The sequence below is a fragment of the Hakea prostrata genome, chromosome 5, assembly GCF_041222555.1.
Source record: "Hakea prostrata isolate BN-2017 chromosome 5, UWA_Hpros_2, whole genome shotgun sequence".
In the NCBI taxonomy this organism is placed as follows: Eukaryota; Viridiplantae; Streptophyta; class Magnoliopsida; order Proteales; family Proteaceae; genus Hakea; species Hakea prostrata.
In genome coordinates, this window is record NC_142604.1 from 9882472 (window position 1) to 9903885 (window position 21414).

General features: G+C 37.2%; 1 protein-coding gene and 1 pseudogene across 2 annotated transcripts; both read left to right on the top strand.

Moving 5' to 3' along the window:
* The first annotated feature begins 136 nt into the window (after window positions 1–136).
* On the top strand, window positions 137–4404 carry LOC149015021 (uncharacterized). Its single transcript, XM_089155543.1, has 2 exons — window positions 137–1198; window positions 3352–4404. The coding sequence occupies exons 1-2, from the start codon at window positions 1019–1021 to the stop codon at window positions 3523–3525; spliced, it is 354 nt and encodes a 117-aa protein (XP_089011669.1). The 5' UTR covers window positions 137–1018; the 3' UTR covers window positions 3526–4404.
* Window positions 4405–4800: 396 nt separating this feature from the next.
* LOC149015022 (TATA box-binding protein-associated factor RNA polymerase I subunit B-like) lies at window positions 4801–19780 on the top strand (annotated as a pseudogene). Its single transcript, XR_016173477.1, has 8 exons — window positions 4801–4927; window positions 5061–5218; window positions 5328–5425; window positions 11030–11666; window positions 12411–13241; window positions 13404–13537; window positions 17653–18344; window positions 18881–19780. The product of XR_016173477.1 is annotated as a TATA box-binding protein-associated factor RNA polymerase I subunit B-like (transcript).
* Window positions 19781–21414: the final 1634 nt, after the last annotated feature.

Consider the following 21414-nt stretch of genomic DNA (forward strand, 5'->3'; position numbering starts at 1 on the left):
TGATGAATGATGACTGCACTGGTATCATCTGTTAGGAACGACTAACACCTCTTATTGAAGAGGTCACAGGTTCAACTCTCTCGGTGTATATGTGGTAGTCACCACCTCCTAATATAAAGCTACCAGTTCCAAAATAAAAGTGAACTGCGCTGTTAGGTGCGATCATTGATCTCAAAATTCATTAGGATTGCTGGCCTCTAGTTTAAAAGCCTGAAACCGTTTTCTTTTTAAGTGGTTTTGGACACCAACTTGTTCTGATTCTTCTGAATAATCAATCAATGAGGATGAATCTGAGGAACTTTGTTCAGAAGAAGAGATGACAGGAACCCGATGTCTCACAAACACCATGAAATAACAAATTAGGAGTTCATCACGAATTTGTCTTTGATGGTCTGATATGCTTCTATAAGAAAAAGTCATGGATTGGCAAAAGTAAGGATCTGCTTATTCAAACTAGTTCCCATCAGGGCATAAAAATCTGAAATTGGAAACGGGATCAGTTTCTATCAATTCAAATCGGTTCGATTGGAATTGCAAAGAAAACATACAGATTTTCACAAAGAACTGGAAATCTTTGGGGGTTTTTTCTAAATAACCTAAGAGAAAAATTCAAAGACAAAATATAGTAATCCACCAAATTTTGCCGCCAAGAGGCTCTTTTATGTCTTCAAGCCTTAAACAATCTCGAGGGTTTGTCTTTCTCAAGAATTTTGGTGTTTTGGTAATTTCGTTCAAAAGTAAGGTATTTATTTGTATCTCCATTTCTTTCCCTTGTGAATGGTCTCCAGTCGATTCGTTTCTTCTTGTGCACACACATTTGTTGTTCTGTTTCTCCCAAGGGATTTAAATTGATTTCTTCTTCTTCTCTCCTTCATTGAGATTCCTCAGTAGTTGCAGAGTGAGAAAACCTAATCGGAAGATACGGTTGATGGTGCCAAATGCAGCGAGGGTGATACGGCAATAGTGGTGGCTGGTTAGGGAAAATCTTGACGTGGGGGATTTTAGACAGGGAAAAAAAATGTCCCTGAGAATCAAAGTAGTTGTTGATAAGTTCGTGAAGGAGTTGAAAGAAGCTTTAGATGCTGATATCCAAGATCGAATTATGAAGGAAAGGGAGATGCAGAGCTACATCGAGGAGAGGGAGAGAGAAGTCGCCGAGAGAGAAGCTGCTTGGAAGGCCGAGCTTTCTCGTCGAGAGGTAAATACGAACAACCTAACATTCTTAACAATTGCTTCAGAGATTCAAGAACTGCAGTGATGATTGTTTTTTTCTTTCCCCTTTCTTGGGTTTGTGGTATCTATTATTAAAAGAACAGAGCACAGTATTACCAAGAATGAAGTACAAGACTCTTAAAGAAGCATAGACGAGCTTAACCAGGAAACTTATTAAAAATCCCATTTCCCCCTTAAAAGCGAAATCTATCAGGTTAGAAAAAGAAACACCTCTTTGGAGCCCTAATCTTCCCCTGATATCAAAGGAGATATCATCCATATCTTGCTGATAAATCATTTATTTCCCCACCCAGTACTGGTTTTGATCGTTCAATCTGTTGTTTTCCTTTGAATTGCTGTTTATAGTGGATAACTCTTAATCAGGCTTTATACTTTTTGTTATTATTGGCATCGGGTCCCTTTTTTATGTTTAAATCTAAAGTTCCATATACCTTGGATTTATTAAGGAGGACCCAAGAACTAAGCTTATAACACCCACTCTAAGAAGTGAATCCATCTTTTAACTTAATCATTTAGTGATACCTTAAGACCTCTCATTTCCTTCTTCAGTGCTGCATTCCATTCCTTATGCTGATGAAAAACATAATTCTGTATCATGTCCTACCATTCCTATTCTAATATATTTAAATGGATTAGGAAATCCAACCAGCCATCAGTGTTGAAACCCCAATGCCAGATTTCAGCCCGTATTGATTTATTTGTTCTTGGAAATTCAATGCTTGTTGGGGAATCTACTACCATTTCAGTAATTGAATTATGGATGGTTGTGAAACTGCGATGTTGAACTTGTAGAAGTTAATCAGGACCAGATGTTTGTCAATCTGCTTGATTAATTCCAGATGAGGCTTCTCACCCTAATTTGATAGATTCATCATTCAATCTCTTCATGTCGTCTTGTGAATTGAAATTAGCTGTTTCAATCAGTGTTACCAAAAGAAGGGAATAAGAATTTTCATCACAAAATTCTGAGTGGGTAATTGTTTTTGGTTTGCATCTAGAGCACATGAGTACATGATCACAAACTTATCATTTTGTGAAGCATATTTTGTTGGTGCCTCTCACTTTTGAAATATGGGCATTTTTTGAAATTTTAACGTGTTTTCCTTAAGCTTGCTTCATGCTTCTCACTAGTCCTGAACTTGAAATTCTTTTCAAGAAATTAGTCTGAAACTTTTTCGTCCTTTTTTTTTCCTGTCCGTACTCAGGATTGATGGGGCTGAAAATTTCTCATAAAGAACCTTTATCTTGCAGTTTTTTATAAGTTGAGAAATGGAGATCTAATGTGTGATAGTCAGGGTCAGCAGTTTAGATGTAAGGTTGATCTGTCAGTTCTTTATTTTCTATATGCAAACTACTTAACACCTTAGTAGGTGGTCTAGTCCATGGAAGTAGAGCACTCCAAGCCAAAGACATATTTATCTTATTTTTGCCTCAAGAATATTAGTACCTTTTTCCTTCTTCACTTGCTTTCAATTTTAATTGAATCTTCTGTGGTTCTTTATCATGATATATACCATCTAGGTCAGTGATTTTGAGTTCCCTAACTGTTCAGCCTGCTTATTTGATCACTTTCTTGGAATTTTCTGTGTCCTTGATCTAGTGATGATGCCATATTATTTTTCTAGGCATTAGGCTCTGGCCCATACAACTTTACAAGGAGGGTTTGATATTTAGAATTCTTAGATTCTGAGCAAATTCTCAAGGCATTACTGAAATCTATTGATTTTTTGTTTGTGGTTTAGATTTGGCAACAATTACTCATTATACTTTGAGGATTTGTTCTTTCTTTTGTTAACATTACTCTACAGTATTGAGCCATGCAAAAATTGCAGCACCCTTGTGGTTTTGATGCTCGTGCTCCTGATTTTCCTGATTCAAAATCATGATGTATATGTAGGTCTACGATAAATACCAATGCTTATTAACTTGATTAGCTTAATATTCATCTCAATACTTGATAAATGATTAATATGGTGGCTAGTATATCACATGGGGCAACATCTGATTTTGTTCAGATTTTTCTAGTGTAACTTTACTTCCTTTAAGTTAACAAATCAAGGGTTTTATGCTGATACTAGTAGTATATTAACTCTTAACTCACTCTAATTCTTATTACAGGCTGAGATTGCTCGACAAGAAGCTAGGCTTAAGATGGAGAGAGAAAACCTGGAGAAAGAGAAGAGCGTCTTAATGGGAACTGCTTCAAATCAGGATAATCAGGATGGTGCTCTGGAAATCACTGTTAGTGGTGAGAAGTACCGATGCCTCAGGTTTTCCAAAGCTAAAAAGTGAGGTTTTACACAACAGAAGAGCTTGGATAGATTGACACACCAAAAAAATGGGGCTGAGGGGCTTTAAAATGTCCTGATTCTGTTCTTGAAGTGATTAAGATGCTAGTGACCAATGAAACTTCAATCCATAAGTGCAGTGATCTAAATAGTTTTTCCTTTTTTTTCTTTTTCCACCCCCCCCCCCCTCTTTTCCCTGGGGACTGATAAATGCAGTTGCCATCTAGTTCATTCAAATGCAGTTGTCAAGAAGGATTTACATTCAGTGGTGCAATTTCTTAGATGACCATGCCTCATGCTATCTCTACTCAAGAGTCTCAGACAGCAATCAATGATTTCAAGGGCTTTCAATAAGCTGCAAGCCTTACCAAAAGTGTCTGACCATCTGCAAGGCAACAGAATCTTGGACGGAGAAGCTTGGAATGGCTTGGTAAAATGGTGGTTCAAATGCCTCCAAGTTGGTTCCTATAAATTAACTCACAAAAGGAGAACATTCATTGTTTATTCATTTGTCTTTCCATACGAGTACTTGGGGGTATATAGTATTCTAGTATGGATATGTATCTGAAAGGTTTTCTGTTTTATTCTTCAAGATTCTTTGTTGCATACTGAAGGTTCTCACAAAAAATTCAAGCTCATACAAATCTTTTTAAACACTTTTTCAACTTTTTTTCCTTCAATGGGAAGTTATTTAATTCTAGTTCGTCTGGCAAGTGAACACAAATTTTTTCTTTCTTTTTTTGTTCAATGAGAAAAGTAATGTTCATGCTTCTTTTATGATGAACTATGCTGGTCCATAAACAAAATAGCTTGAGAGCATTGCACAAACAATTCTTCAAGGGTAGAGCCCGGATTTAACACCAGGAACTTTTCTTTCATTCTCTTTATTATTTTAAAAGTTTTCTCCATTCGGAAGAGTAATTATTGTCATGTAGATTTGTCGGTCTCGCTTTCAATCATCTACAAGACGGACGGTCAAGATTTGTCCATCTCGCTTTCCGTTTGTAAAACCATCATGGTGGCAAATGTGAAGCCGGAGAAAAAGAAGACGAATTATTTTATTTTTTATTTTCAAATAGAATTTTAGTTTAGTAATGGTTAGTTTAGTAATGGTTTGTTTTGAAGCGACTCAACTTTTCATCAGACCGTTTGCTGCTTGGAGCAGTCAAGTAAAATGCTATTTGGATTACAGTAATAATATATAATATATAATTTAATAATATAAGATTTATATGTACACCTCAAAAAATAAATCTGTCTTTTAAATTTCTACCCTCGATCTCTATTGATTTCTTAAAGAAAGCCATTGCAGGTACGACCGTACGAGTTGAGTGAAGAACCTAGAACTTGAAACCTAAAACGAAAGGAAAAAAGGAGAAATCGTCAGTACTAGAACCTGAAATTTGGTACTAATCTTTTATGTTTTAATTATTTGTTGATTCTCTTATTCTCACATTATCTTTTCTCTTCTATTGCTCCTCTCTTTTTCCCCAATTCTGCCGATCTAATCTTCTCACATTGTCTCCTCTGCACTTCCAGTTGATCAATTATTGATCTCTCTCTCAACTTCTATAGCGAAACTCTGATTTTTCAGCTTCAAAACAAGGGTTTCTTTCTGGAAGGGAAGATGGAACCGACTCTCGATTTTTCTCCATCTCTTTCAACCTCAATCGTAACGATCCAACTTCAAAAGAGAGGTAAAAACGAGTGAAAAAAAAAAACAAGGGTTTCTCTCTCAATCTCTCTCAACTTCTTCTATCGCAGAAATCTGATTTCTTTTGGTGGGGTATTTTTTTTATGTGACAGAATTTAGGTTTCTTCCCGACTTCACGAATCTTGCTTCTTCCGACTTCACAAATCACAAATAGAAGAACTATTCTGCTACTCTTTTTTCCTCTCAGAAGGTATGAACATCATCTAATATTTGAATTTAAAGAGAATAATTATTGAATAATTTGGTATTCCTGTTTGTATTTACAGCTAAATATTTATTTTCACTATATGCATTCATGAATTAGGGGTTTCAGATATGACTGGCAATTGATTGGTGTTTAGCTAGCGTGTATGGCTTGGTTACATTTATGGGTAGGGCAATGCAAAGTTCATGTGAAGGAAATTATTTTAGAAACTTGCATAGTAGGAGGATCCTTGGTCTTAGACAAAGTAAATATTGCTGAAGCTTGATGAGGATAAGACCTTTCAAACTCTGTGTAACCTTGAAATCATCAGTACTGCAACATTCTATTATTGAGTGACTGATGTTCTTTTATTAAAATGGAACTTGTACCTGCAAGGACTATTGGTAGGAAAAGAAAACCAGTTGCCCAGAGATTGATATACTTGTGGTTGATATTGCAGGGTGAGAGTTGGTTCTTGATGAGTATACATATCTCCCTTGAGAAATTTAAATAACAAAGACTTTCTCCCAGCTTTATAGAAACAAAGGTCCTCCATATAAGAATGTTGCTTATTGACTATTTTGTATATGGATTAGTTATTGTGTTGACAGAGGACTAGCTAGGCAGGCATGGGACATGCATTGTCCATATTGAATGTTAAAAGAATGAATATGTGCTGTCCATGGTCAACTGTGGGGTAGGCAAGCCTCAACCTACCAAGTTTCCATTCCTGTCAACTCTTGACTCAGGTATTGGATATTGTTGTTGACAGGAATGTACATTTTGAAAGAACCAAAAAATTTTTTTTTAGTGTAACAAGGAAGCATTAACAAACTCTATGCAGTCCATGAATTTTTGCCCTTCTACAATTGGAGTAGACAAGTAGAGATTTTCAGCTAAAACTGAACTACAGACAGACCACTCCCAACCCTTCGTAAATTACATCTTTGGTATTGATAGTAATAAACAAGAAGAAGAGGCAAACATAAATTTTTTTATATTGAGGAATACAGAAACAAGCACAAAATCAACCCAGCACTGGACCCAGGTCTGCCCATGCAAATCCACCACAAAACACACTGAATCAATGTCTGATGGAAGCCTGACGAATGAAGTGTATAATTTACAAATACAACGATAGCTGAGGAGCAAATGGATTACAATACTATCTTAAAAGTTAAAACCTTGATTCCATAAGATTTTACAACTGCCGTTGAATCTATTACTGAATACCTGGTAGATTGTACCAGAAAGTAGAGATAAATTCATCTCATTTGAATTAGAAATTGACTATTGCTGTTGAACTAATGCTTAATATGTTTAGGTGGTATATTGTACAGCTGGGATCCTCCTCTCACATATATTTTTTCATATTGATATTTTTCTGTGACAATAGTTCTTCAGAGGTTTTCTTCATATCGAAGTATATGGGGCTGGATTTTTGAATCCATTCATTTATGTCATTCTTACCAACTTTTTTAATTTTAGTTTATTTTTTGGGTCCAAGATGAATATAAAGTCAAGTCTTTTTCTTCATATGCATGTACAAGGGAAACAAAAAAAAAAAAGTAGATGTAATTCTCACTCTCTCTTTCTGTGATTGGCTTTTTCAGAGTCTAAATATAATTTCTGGTTGTTTCTGTGAAGCACCTAGCAACATTGCCCATGTACCTGTGGAGAGTGCAAATTTATATTGGGCAATTTGTCTGTATGTTACAAACATTGGACAATTAGTAGATAAATTTGTTTTGCAATTAATGATCCATCACAGAATTTGATCTTAACACTTGACGATTGCACAATTTTGACAGTAGATTTATCTTTGAAGAGACAGATAGTAATCTTGCTTCGTTCACTGAGATGCAGAAAATAGAAAAAGTCAATGTTTTGCGTGACATGTCCGATGATATTGATGACATGTCCGATTATATTGATGACTAACTCTGTAACTTCTTAACCCCAACAACATGTTAGATTCCATGCTTACCCTGATGAAGAAGAAGTAGAAGTCAACAACAAGGACTATGACGTCAAGTACGACCGCCTCTTTGGCGGCGCTGCTGCTGTCTCCACTATTGAGGCTGGCAATGATATATAGAAATGATATGCAGCAGAACATGCAGGAGCAATCATATTTTCTTTCAACAAGAAGTTGTTAAGTGAAGTGATTGCAGATTTCGTAAGAATCATTAGCTTGAGATCAAGTTCGTGGTGGTTTGATGGAACTTGACTTGGTTTTTGACATGATGCAAGACATATCTTTGGGTGTCGCTCTAGGGTCTGCAACTCAAATTTCTATCCTTTGTGGTAAGATTAATAATCTCTAAATGTCAATCAATCTCTTTCTGACTCACCAAATAAAAGCCATTCCAATCACTTAGGTAACATATATTAGGTATATGATTCAGGTTCCTTTCATTGTATTGGTTGCATGGGTCATAGGTCTTAAAATGGAACTTGACTTCAACATCCTTGAGACTAGTTCTGTTGCTTTGTCCATCATTGTCATAGCCTTCACTTTACAGATATATAGCCAAAAACAAAACAAAAATTAATATATATATATATAGATATCTATATATATATATCATCAATGAAAATTAAATAATCTTTGAAATAATAATTATTGACTTGCAGGATGGGACATCACATTACATGAAAGGATTTGTTCTCTTGCTTTGCTATTTTGTTATCTTTTAGAGAGACCTTTGAATCCTCAATGACCTTGTTAGCCCACCCATCATCAAACACCTGTGATGCAGCAACTAGACGCATCCAAATCACCCTAACCAAGCCACAAATTAAGGGGCTGACACTGAATTGATCGACAAGAGCCTGACACTGGTACTGAATCATGAGTTGAATGCCCATTACATAATGGATTATGATCTTTGAGGAGTAATGCTCAGGGCTTAGGGCCACATCACTTGGGGTAGACGCAAAATCATGTGGCACAAAAGGCTTTGGTTCCTCAAAATCAGGTTCTTCCCTCTTGATGGGCTTATTAGAGTATTGATTGTGAGTTTGGCTGAGGGATCTCCAGAAGTGGGGACTGAGACTGAGGGTAATTATCAGAGAAAGGTTCAGTTTTGACAACTGGGTGCTGCTGGTGTTGGCATTGTGAAGGATGGTGATTAATAGACATGTATAAGGCACCATGGGCATTGCCCACATCCATAAAGTCCTCATCAACAACCCCTATCTCCATAATATCATCAGCTTGTGATCCACTCATTGGGCAGTAATAGTAACCATTAGAGTTGTCAAACTCCACATTCCCACAAGTATGGCACGTCAATCCGTCCACCATGGTTCAACCGTTTTGTAATCTGCAATCAAACAAGTAGCAGTGGACGCACAATATCAAAATCAATACAAAAAAATCTCAATCGAGATAATTAAATATCCAAGTGCACAATCATTTACCACATAAATACCTACAATGAGTTATCGGCGGAGAAAGGGCAAGTTCATGGGGTAGAATATGTTTTCTTGAGAAAGAAATAGTTAAGACTGTGTTTGTTTCCGCAATTCTCTAGAATCGGTTTCTAGAGAATCATGATTCTGCGAAATTAGGTTATGTAGGATCATATCCGTAGAAAGGAAAAAAAAATCTATATAGTTCCCTTGATTCTGACAAGTGAATCTATCTGATTTTTTTTTTTTTTTTGGATGAATGAATAATTAAATTAAAGACAAGAGTTGAGGAAATACAAAGGAGAAAGCGCCGGGGGGGGGGGAACAAGCCTATCAAGGGGAAGGCCGAAAGGGAGAGGTGAGACTCTAGGAACTAACAATCAGCCTTTTCCTAGGGAAGTCAACCACCGGGGGATGGGGGATAGAAAGGAGCCTAAAAGAGACATCAAAGCCGTGGCGTGCCAAATCCTATCAAGAGATCGAGATTTGGTGACCATCTCCTAAGATTGCGCTTCCAGCACAGGTGATGGATAGAGGCTACGAACACTAGCTTACCAACTTGGTCACATAAAGATGAACTAGAGGATGCTGTCAAGCAGCATTCCCAATCTCGAGTGAAGCCATAAGAATGTCTCGATCTAAGCCAAATGGAAGCAAGGGCTTTCGCCCAAAGAGAGCAGGAGAATGGGCATAAGAAAAATAAGTGATCAAGGTCCTCGGGGCAGTTCCAGTTCCAGCAGAGGGTGCAGTTAGGGTTAGCTTGGATATGGCGGCTAATGAGAAAAGCTTGGGTGGGGAGGGCTGAGTTGAGGGCTTTCCAAAGGGTGAGGGAGTGGTGAGGGATCTTTCTGAAAAATTGTTTGGTTACGCTAGTGGATTCAACCTGAACCACTTGAAAAACCATTTGGTAACCCCCTGAGTGGATTCAACCGTACTCTTATTGTACTTGACATTTACAAAATTAAGCATAACTGTGTAGCATTTTACAAAATTACCTGCCAAATATTTCATTTAATTAAGAGGCTGGATATGCTAGAGCTATTTATATTAAAGTATATTAAATAAAAGTTAAAAAAACAATTCATAAAATAGCCCGTTTTATCACAAAATGAATTTTAGTGATACAAGGATACCATGTTATCTCATATTTACCAAACCCACAAGGTATCAAAGGGATAATCTGAAAATCCTTGGAAAACTTGATTCAGTTACTTTAATAAATGCTTTACAGATCAAGATTCTGGATTAAAAAAAAAAAAAAGATATACAAATACCTCTGAAATTGAATCAGTTATTTTATTTTTTCCATGTCACAGTTAGTCATGTCAATGTTTGGTTGATTGCTCTTAGGCTCACACAATAGTTTTTCCAATATGCACTTCATATTAAAGCACAAAGCCTTATTGAAGTTGGATCCTCTGTGACATGTATTGGCCAAAACCTTATGCAGTCCATATTCATGTAAATGCAAGCATCTAAAAGGGCATCACTTTGCAAGAATACTTGACAGGGTCCTAGGGTGAAGGTTTTTTATGCTCCTTTAATTCTGACTCCATATCATATCCCTGGTTACGCTGAACATTCCCCTTGTTTTATTTACTAAAACCTTGGTTATCTTGAAGTTGAGCATAGCTGGCATTACTTTTGCACATAGATTAGCAGCCAAAATCTGTGCTTCGTAGCTGACGCAAAACAAACCAAACAATCACAATTTACAACTTAGAAGAATAAAATTGTGACTGCTTGCAAGCTTTGCTCTCCTAGGGAAAAAAACCATTAAAAAACAAGAAGCTATTTATCCAATCATCACTCACTAGGTCTTCAGCTTCTGGATCTTAACATAGGGGAAAAATCCAAGGGTCACCAAATGGTTTTTCAGGTAGAATCAAGAGAACTAAATAGTGTTTTTATTTATTTATTTTTTTATACTATAAATATGATCCTACATAAGCTAAATCCATAGAATCATGATTCTGAAACCGATTCCGGAGAATTGTGGAAACAAACAGTCTTAACTATTTCCTTCTCAAGAAAATGTATTCTACCCCATGAACTTGCCCTTTCTTTGCTGATAACTCATTGTGGGTATTTATGTGGTAAACAATTGTGCACTTAGATATTTAATTATCTCGATTGAGATTTTTTTGTATTGATTTTGATATTGCGTGCCCATTGCTACTTGTTTGATTGCAGATAACAAACTGTTGAACCATGGTGGACGGATTGACGTGTCATACTTGTGGGAATGCGGAGTTTGACAACTCTGACGGCTACTATTACTGCCAAAGGTGTGGCTCACAAGCTGATGATATTATGGAGACAGGGGTTGCTGATGAGGACTTTATGCATGTGGGCAATGCTCCTGGTGCCTTATACATGTCTAGTAATCGCCGTCCTTCACAACGCCAATACCGGCAGCACCCAGTTGTCAAAACCGAACCTTTCTCTGATAATTTCTCTCAGTCTCAGTCCCACTTCTGGAAATCCCTCAGCCAAACTGACAATCAATACTCTAATAAGCCCATCAAGAAGGAAGAACCTCATTTTGAGGAACCAAAGCCTTCTGTGCCGCATGATTTTGCGTCTACCCCGAGTGATGTGGCCCTAAGCCCTGAGCATTACTCCTCAGAGATCAGAATCCGTTATGTAATGGGCATTCAACTCATGATTCAGTACCAGTGTCAGGCTCTTGTTGATCAATTCAGTGTCAGTCCCTTAATTTGTGGCTTGGCTGGGGTGATTTGGATGCGTCTAGTTGCTGCATCACGGGTGTTTGATGATGGGTGGGCTGACAAGGTCATTGAGGATTCTGAGGTCTCTCTAAAAGAAGGCAAGTAGACCTTCCCTCACTATTATTGTGTCTTTCTTCAGCTTTACATATTTCTCCATTTGCTGCCTTGTGCATCCCAATTTGCAACACTATCTAGGTTGTAAGGCCTGTGAGCTAGGAAAAATGAATAGGTGGGTTTGAAATATATAAATGATTGGTATTTTAATTTGAACTATCCATAACTACCAAATGTACTTTTCAAAATTTCATGTTGTTGCAAGAATGTATCCAGTAGAGAATCTGAATACATTTTCTGCTTATTGGTGTTATCTTTTGTATTTGTGGTTTAGCAGGGAAAAGCAAATTTTAGTCATCATGATAGATTGGCTCTTAAGTGGTTTTGGAAAATAATACACATTTGGTAAATGCTAAAAGTTGAAGAGAATGGGTGTTCCTTGATATCAAGACCCTCATTCATCTTATTGGGAAGATTTCATCTTGAAACTTGCTACCAGTAGGTTGTCACAAACCAGTGAAGGTTATCATTCATTAGTGATATAATTTCATTTTTGGAAGATTTGCTGGAAATTAGAAGAAGAGTCACAAGGATCAATAGATTCAGGAACTAAGCTTTTAATCTTGAAAGAATTAGATCAAGGCATTGTCAAGAATTTAACCATTGGTCAAAAAACGAATAAAAGCCTAAGATCACTTAGAGAATCAAATCTATGATAGAAGTTAATTAAGTGCCCTCTTTTTTCTGTCATGTATGAACTTCATATGGTATATTCTTCTTGGTTGCAGATGAGTTAAAAGTCTCCAAGCCTCGCGCCAAGTATAATGCAGAACCCCATAATATACATGGGAAGAGAGCTGTGGTCCTTTGGTTTAGATCTTTGAAAAGGACAATCCCAATATCTTACTCTCTTGCAGTTTCTTTTCTTGCTTGTCATCTTGGAAGGGAGGCTATCTTACCAACAGATATGTATAAGTGGTCTCTTGAAGGGAAGCTTCCATATCTGTCTGCTTTTGTGGACATTGAGAAGTGCATTGGGTGCCCTTCATCAGCTTGCCCATTTAGTTCAAGCTTTATGTTCAGGCCTTTAAAAGCTCTTGGCATCCGCAGATTAGAATCATTGGCTGCCTCTGTTGCTCAGGCTATCGGTCTACAACTTCCTCCAGTGAACTTCCATGCAATAGCTGATCGCTACGTGAAAGAGCTATCCCTTCCAATTGAAAATATTCTTCCACTTGCATGTCGTATTTATGAGTGGTTGCTGCCTCCTGAATTGTGGCTGTCGGCAAATCAGTTCAGACTTCCGACTCGTGTATGTGTAACGTCAATATTAATTGTGGCAATTAGGCTTCTGTATAATATTCAGGGCTTTGGGGTGTGGGAAAAAAGTTTATCGGGTTCAAGTATCTCTTCTTCTTCTATTGGTCAGGTTAGCACTCTGACTTTGCATGTTCCAAATGATGAATAGTAACATAAGAGAGCATGTTTGCCACTTGTATGCTTATAAAGATGTATGAAGCAGGTGAGAAGCTCCTCAGCAGTTCAGAATTCTGAGTTGGAAACAGAAGCACTTCTGCGTGGCCTTGAGGCAACATATGACAATATGTCTGACTCTTATGGTAATTACTTGCAGCATAGTTTTCACCATTCGAAGCCTATTTAAGCAGATGTATGAACTAGCGTATTGTCAAAGGATATTGCTGCTCTCAATGGATTCTTTTTTATTTTTGTAATATTCTACCGGATATGCTTAGTGATATCACCCTTGTTTTTTCTGACAGAGTACTCAAAAAACTTAAAGACATATCTCCAATATGGCAAGGATGTTGTCTTTGCTGGGCTAGCACCATCCTTTGAGGATAATGAGGAAGAGAGGATAATAGAACAGTTATGGGATTTTTATGAGAATGAAGAGGTGATGTATGACTGATATTGATATTGATTTTCTTTTTGTGTGTTTATTTATTTCTAACTAAAACCTTTTTTTCATGGATTCGACCTTATATGATAAAAGCTATGCTAGGGCGCCCAGACAAAGAAGCGACCGCACACTATGGCCGGTGTAGTGATAAGTGGGCAAGGGTAGCTAGGCGCCCCCCAAGTGACGTGTCGCATCGGCGCCCGGATGCGGTGATAAGTAGGCAAGGGTTCCCCCGCCGTGGACGAGTGCGGGTAAAGAAGCTAGTCCATAAGCGTAGGATTAGATTGGCATCTTGGAACATAGGATCTCTAACGGTAAGAGCTTAGAATGATAGATGTTATGAGGAGAAGAAGGATTAATGTAACTGCATTCAAGAGACTAGATGGAGGGGTAAAAAGCCAAAGAGTTGGATGACTTTAAACCTTGGATACCGGGGATAAAACAAATAAAAATGGAGTGGGTATAATAGTGGATAAAGATTAAAAAAATAATGTGGTGGATGTTAAAAGAGTGGGTGATAGGATTATTGCTATCAAGCTTGTAATGGAGAAAGAGTTCAGAAATATAATTTGTGCATACGCACCTCAAGTAGGACTAGATGAAAGCTAAAGCTAGAATTTGGGACAAATGGATGGATTAATGCAAGGAACTCAAGGAGAAAAGATTATCATAGGAGGTGATTTAAATGGACATATTGGAAAAGATCAAAGAGGATATGAGAATGTTCATGGAGGATATGGTTTGGAGAAAGGAATGAGGAGGGGATTTCAATTTTGGTTTTTGCTATTGCTTCTGATCTATCTATTATAAATACTCAAAAGAGAGATGAACATTTAATTACTTTCAAAAGTGGACATCATAGAAGCCAAATAGATTTCTTCCTAACTAGAAGGACTGCTAGATATTTGTGCAAGGATTGCAAGGTGATACCGGGGAAAGCAACCGCACAACATAGACTTGTGGTCTTGGATATGTGTTTAGTCTCAAAACACATAAAAGGTCCAAGGTAAACTATCCCCGAATAAGATGGTGGAATTTGAAAGGAGAGTACTCTAAAACCTCGTAATGAAGTAGTCAAACAAGGAAAATGGGATTTAAAGGGGATACCAATGCAATGTGGAATGAGATGGCTATGTGTATTAAAAGGTGGCTAAAGATGTTCTAGGTGAATCAAAAGGAAAGATCCATTCTTATGAGAGATGTGGTGGTGGGATAGTGAGGTTCAAGCGCCATTAGGAATAAAAAGCTAGTTTTAACATGGCAAAGAACTAAGGATGTTGAGGATCTTCAAAGGTATAGGTTGGATAGAAATGAAGCTAAGAAAATTGCGGGAAAAGCAAAGGAAAGGAAGTATGAAGAGTTATACAATAAGTTGGGCACAAAAGAAGGGGAAAAATCTATTTATAAGATAGCTAAGATGAGGGATAGGAAGAGTAAAGATCTTGACCATGTTAGATGTATTAAAAATGGAGATGGTAAAGTATTAGTTTGTGAGGAGGATATTAAGAAAATATGGGAAACCTATTTCTCTAGTTTACTAAATGAGCATTTTTCAAGCAATTATGTTTCGGATGATTACACTTCACCAAGGCACCAATGTCCGAACTTATATACGTAGAATTTCGATGTTCGAAGTAAAAGAAGCAAGGAGGATGAAACTGGCAAGACACAAGGTCCCGATGAAATCCCAATTGAGGTATGGAAGAGCTTAGGAACCCATGGACTAGTTTGGTTGACTAAGTGTTTAATAAGATTATGAGCACAGAGAAAGTGCCAGATGATTGGAGGAGAAGTGTTGTGGTTCCAATTTACAAAAATAAAAAAGATATTCAAAGTTGTAATAACTATAGAGGCATAAAGATGAGCCATACGATGAAATTATGGGAGAGAATAATTGAAACCCGTTGAGACACAACACGCCACGGAGAACCAATGGGTTATGCCGGGAAGATCTACAATGGAGGATATTTACTAATTAGGAGACATGGAAAGGTATAGAGAATGTAGGAAAGACCTTCATATGGTATTTATTGACCTAGAAAAGCATGATAGAGTCCCTAGAGCGAATGGCAAGTATTAGAGAAAAGAAGTGTTGCAAGTAAATATGTAGATATAGTTAAGGATATGTATGATGGTCGGTGACTAGTGTTAGAAAGGGGGGACAAAGTAATGAATTCCCAATAACAGTGGGCACATCAAGGGTCAACTAAGCCATATCATTGCACGGTAATGGATGAATTAACCAAAGACATTCAAGATGAGGTCCCCCGGTGTATGCTTCGGATGATATTGTGTTGATTGATGAGACCCAAGTGGGGATTAATACCAAATTAGAATCATGGAGAGTAGCTTGAAATCAAAAGGCTTTAAACTTAGTAGATCAAAGACATAATACCTAGTTTGTAACTAGTCAGATCGGCGGATGATGAGGTGGTGATACTTGACGATAAAGAGATTCCTCGAGGGATTGTTTTAGGTACTAGGTTCAATCATAAGTAAAAGAGGTGATTTAGAGGATGAGGTTTCCCAAAGAATTAAAATAGGGTGGATGAAGTGGAGAGGGGCGGAGTCTATGTGATCGGCGCATCCATTAAAGCAAAGGAAAAATAGGACCGTGTCGACCAGCATGATGTACGGTGCGAGTGTGGGCTGTTAAAAGAATCATATAGATAAACTCGGTAACAGAAATAAGGATGCTAAGATGGATGAGTGGCAAAACTAGGATGGATAAGATAAGAAATGATCATATAGAGTTGGCCGGTAGTTGCCCCATAAGTGATAAGCTTAGAGAAAGTCGTGAGGTGGCGGCACGCAACGGAGACCAAAAGCTCCCGCCGGAGAAGTGATATAATCCATATTGAAGGAACTAGAAGAGCTAGGGGTAGACCTAAGATAACCTTAGGAGAAGTGGTGAGAAAGGATATGTATAGCTTAGGCCTTGTATCTAGAATGGCCTCGAACAGAACTGATTGGAGGGCAAGAATCCATGTAGCCGACCCCATTTAGTTGGGACAAGGCTTATTGTTGTTGTTGTTGTTGTTTATTTATTTCTAACTTAAGTACTTGTGGACTTTTATTTCATTTTCAGAGTTCTCCCTTCTATAAGACTGCCTACAAAAGTTTATTATATTATTTGGCTAACTTTTATTGAGCCATCACTTTGGAGATCCAATTAAATTTATTTACTTTTCTTGGGAAAGAAAAGTTTTGAAATGTGTCATATCTTGTAAACATGTTTCTGCATTTTCAGCTCATTAAAGTGAAAAATCACCATCATTGATTTGTACCTAAGATGTTGTTGACAAGCTTGCAGCATTTTTGTTAACTGAAAGAGTGCGAGTGACAACACAAAAGGAGAGAGTAAGAAACAAAAGCAGGGGAGTGGTGATTCTTTTCCCCCCTCAGCAGATGAGGGAGAAACATAGAATTCCCTTAATCATTGTCACTGAAATCTGTGAAAAACAAATGATTGTTATTTTTATAATACAAAGGAATTTGGGTTAATGGTAGACCCTTTTTCTTGTTGATGAATAATTAAGAAACAAATTAAAGAAGATTTGAGAACTAAATAGTGAACTAAAGAAGATGGGAGTATCTCTGTTTAGCTTGAAAAAAAGAAAGAAAAGAAGGGTGGTTTTTTTTTTTTTTTTTTGGGGGGGGGGGTTGGAGGTGGAGCAATAGAATAAATGAATCAGATTCAGATGGGAGAGATTGGATGTCCACATCTTGGATTTTATCTTTTGAAGAAGTGTTGGCATTGGTTCGATTGAACCCAAAAAAGGAAGAAAAAGAAAAAGAAAAATTCTAATAGTTGCTGTCAGATTGGACTGAATAAGAAGACAGATCTATTTGAAGTTGTAGTTGTTTCATTCTTTGTAGTTGATGGATTTATCACTTGTATCTCTTCTTGTTATGGATATCTGGTTTCATGTTTATTACTGGTTTTGATGAATTTCCACGATACCTTGTATACATCAATCAATGTACTTGTGCCAGCTGCTCAGAACTTGCACAAAATAACTTGACCATTGCAGAAAATCTATGATTACCATTTATGCATCAATCAATGCTTTTACACCAGCTGCTCAAAACTTCCTTATAAATTGCAGGATTCTGAAACATTAGCTGGATCAGCTGTTGGATTCAGAAGCAGTTTGAACCAGAAAAGGTTGAATAGTGATGAAGGCTTTGTTAATGGCATGTCTCCTAAAAACAAGAATCCCAGAGACGGAGGGTGCAATGACTATGCATCGATGGGCCACAACAAACTTGGAGACCATAAAGAATTGCGAATTCTAGATGCTGATGATTGCTCTCTAAGTTCACAAGTGCAAAATTTAGTTTCTGGCGGTAGTACTTGTGCAGGAATTACTGAGAATAGAGCCCTTAGGCAGATGAAAGCAAACATGGAGGATAACAGGTTCTTATACATTCCCCCAAGGGTCAATCTCAAAAGATTTGATTATCTGCATTATGTGAGGAAGAACGATGCAGGAATCAGGACATATGTTGCACATGCTGATTACTACATTCTGCTTCGTGCCTGTGCGAGGGTTGCCCAAGTTGATATTCGCTATATGCATGTTGGGGTTTTGATTCTTGAGAAGTCACTAGCACAGATTGAAAACCAAATTGATCAATGTTTGAATTTAAGACCTTCATCAGTTGGTTCAGTGGGATCTTAAATCATGTTGTTTTTGGGAAAACCAATGATTAAAGAGATGTTCAGACTGTGGACCCACAATTGGGCTATTCCTGCATCAGCTACAGTTTTCCAGTTGCCAGTTCTCAAGCAGTGCTGGTACTCTCTCACAACTTTGTGTTTTACTTCCAGATCCTGCTTGTTGCTTCAGTTTTCTTTGCAACTTTACAAGGAGGGTTTGATATTTAGAATTCTTAGATTCTGAGCAAATTCTCAAGGCATTACTGAAATCGATTGAATTTTTGTTTGTGGTTCAGATTTTGCAACAATTACTCATTATACTCTTGAGGATTTGTTCTTTATTTTGTTAACATTACTCTACAGTATTGAGCCATGCAAAAATTGTAGCACCCTTGTGGTTTTGATGCTCATGCTCCTGATTGTCCTAATTTAAAATCATGATGTATATGTAGGTCTATGATAAATACCAGTGCTTATCAAACTTGATTAGCTTAATATTCATCTCAATACTTGATAAATGATTAATATGGTGGCTAGTATATCACATGGGGCAACATCTGATTTTGTTCAGATTTTTATAGTGTATTTTTACTTCCTTTAAGCTAACAAATCAAGGGTTTTGAGCTGATACTGGTAGTATATCAACTTTTAACTCACTCTAATTTTTATTACAGGCTGAGATTGCTCGACAAGAAGCTAGGCTTAAGATGGAGAGAGAAAACCTGGAGAAAGAGGAGTGTCTTAATGGGAACTGCTTCAATAATCAGGATAATCAGGATGGTGCTCTGGAAATCACTGTTAGTGGTAAGAAGTACCGATGCCTCAGGTTTTCCAAAGCTAAAAAGTGAGGTTTTACACAAAGGAAGGGCTGGGGTAGATTGACACACCAAAAAATGGGGGCTGAGGGGCTTAGGCAGAACTTTAAAATGTCCCGATTCTGTTCTTGAAGTGATTAAGATGCTAGTGACCAATGAAACTTCAATCCATAAGTGCAGTGATCTAAATAGTTTTTACTTTTTTTCCTCTTTTTTCCCCCTCTTTTCCCTGGGGAGTGATAAATGCAGTTGCCATCTAGTTCATTCAAATGCAGTTGTCAAGAAGGATTTACATTCACTGGTGCAATTTCTTAGATGACCATGCCTCATGCTATCTCTACTCAGAGTCTCAGACAGCAATCAATAAACTGGAAAGTATTTCAAGGGTTTTTAATAAGCTGTAAGCCTTACCAAAAGTGTCTGACCATCTGCAAGGCAACAGGATCTTGGACGGAGAAGCTTGGAATGGCTTGGTAAAATGGTGGTTCAAATGCCTCAAAGTTGGTTCCTATAAATTTACTCAAAAAAGGAGAACATTCATTGTTTATTCATTTGTCTTTCCATCTGAGTACTTGGGGGTATATAGTAGACTAGTATGGATATGTATCTGAAAGGTTTTCTATTTTGTTCTTCAATATTCTTTGTTGCATACTGAAGGTTCTCACAAAAAATTTGAAGCTCATACAAATTAGCCAGTTGTACAAGTCTTTTCAAACACTTTTTCAACTACTTTTCCTCTCTGACCCATGGCTACTTGGCATGAGGTGTTTTTTTTTTTTTTTTTTTTTGATGAATAAATAATTATATTAAAGAATAGAGAGAAAAAAAAGAGGGGTAGCAAGCAGTCAAGAGGGCAACTGGAGCGAGGATGTAAGACTATTAACAATTAACAATCAAAATATTCTATAGAGAGTCAGAAATAGGGGGTGGGGAATTGTAGATAACTTTAAAAAAAATATTAAAATATATGGAATTTCAAATCAAGGTTCAAGATCTAGATTTGGAAGTCCATCTTCTCATGTTGCGTTTTCATTACGAATGATGAATAGTAACAGCAAAGATGAGCTTACCTATTTCGAGGAGTTAGATAAAGTTCTTACGATTTAGTTCCAATCTCGAACAAAACCATAAGCACATCTCGATCTAGGCCAAATAGAAGTAAGGGCTAAACTCTAGATAGATTTGGAGCAAGGGCAGGAGAAAAAAAGGTAATTAAGGATCCTCAACAACGTTCAAGATAGATTTGGAGAAGGAGCATGAGGTGTTAAACATGCATGCAGAGTGTAAACCATTCAATGGGAAGTTGTTTAATTCTAGTCCATCTGGTAAGTGAACACAAATTTTTTTATTTTTTCTTTTTCATTCAATGAGAAAAGCAACGTTCATGCTTCTTCTATGATGAACTATTCTGGTACAGAAACAAAAGAGCATGAGAGCATGTCACGAACAGGCAGGCCCAAGATTTAACGTCGGGGGACCAAATGCTAATATTTTACACAAAACACAATGACTTTTCTTTCATTCTCTTTATCATTTTAAAAGTTTTCTCCAATTAGGTGAATAACTACTGATATGTCACATGAAAAAAGGGTTTGGAAAGAAAATTAAAAAGAAAGAGGAAAGTTTCAAAATATTTGGAGGGAAGGAGGATGTTCATGGTCCCCACTGGTCTAGGTAGTTACACCCCCTACAATCCTTTCAAGTAAATCGAATAAATAAATGTTAGTCGTACTTGGTATGGCCAGCAAATTAGTTGTAGTAGTGTCCTTTGTTGCTTGCTAGTTAATTCCAAAAAAAAAAAAAAAATTGGGGTAGACTTGAATGTAACGCATTAAATACACAATGCTGAAGTTGAACCCGAAATAATCTTATGTTTCTTTTCATTCACTTGTTGGTAGGCAAGAACTATCAATTGTACAGCGGATGGATCCATTTATTAGCATCATTGAAGATAGATGAAAATAATCAAACCAATCAGATGGCATTGATGCATATGAGTTTCTGAAGTTTTCAATTTGAAACCTAACATATGAGGAAATTAGGGTTTTTAGTTCCCTTGGTTTACTCTCTATTCCATTGTTGGTGAAGGAAAACTTGATCATATCCTGAGGAAAGCTTTTCTTTGGTATGGGTACCAAGAGAATCCCCACATTCACTTTCAGGGATACAATTGCATTGTGTAAATGAATTGCCAATGATGGGTTAGTAGAGCCAGCGTTAAAGACTGTTTACGTCCCAAGCAGGGAGGTCTTGCTGGGTTCGACGCACCCATTCATGCACGGCATGTAATTGAGGATGTAATCGAAGTGATGCGTCGGGAAGCAAGTCGTAAGAAAGGATTATGGAAGGTAAGAAAAAAAAAGATGAAAGATGTTCGATTACCCAACCGAAAG

Bases quoted from the DNA above. Each gene is read 5' to 3' on its own strand.
- LOC149015021 (XM_089155543.1), top strand. From the start codon at position 1,019: ATGTCCCTGAGAATCAAAGTAGTTGTTGATAAGTTCGTGAAGGAGTTG. The intron at 1,199-3,351 runs GTAAATACGAAC...TTCTTATTACAG, and splicing joins CCGAGCTTTCTCGTCGAGAG to GCTGAGATTGCTCGACAAGA.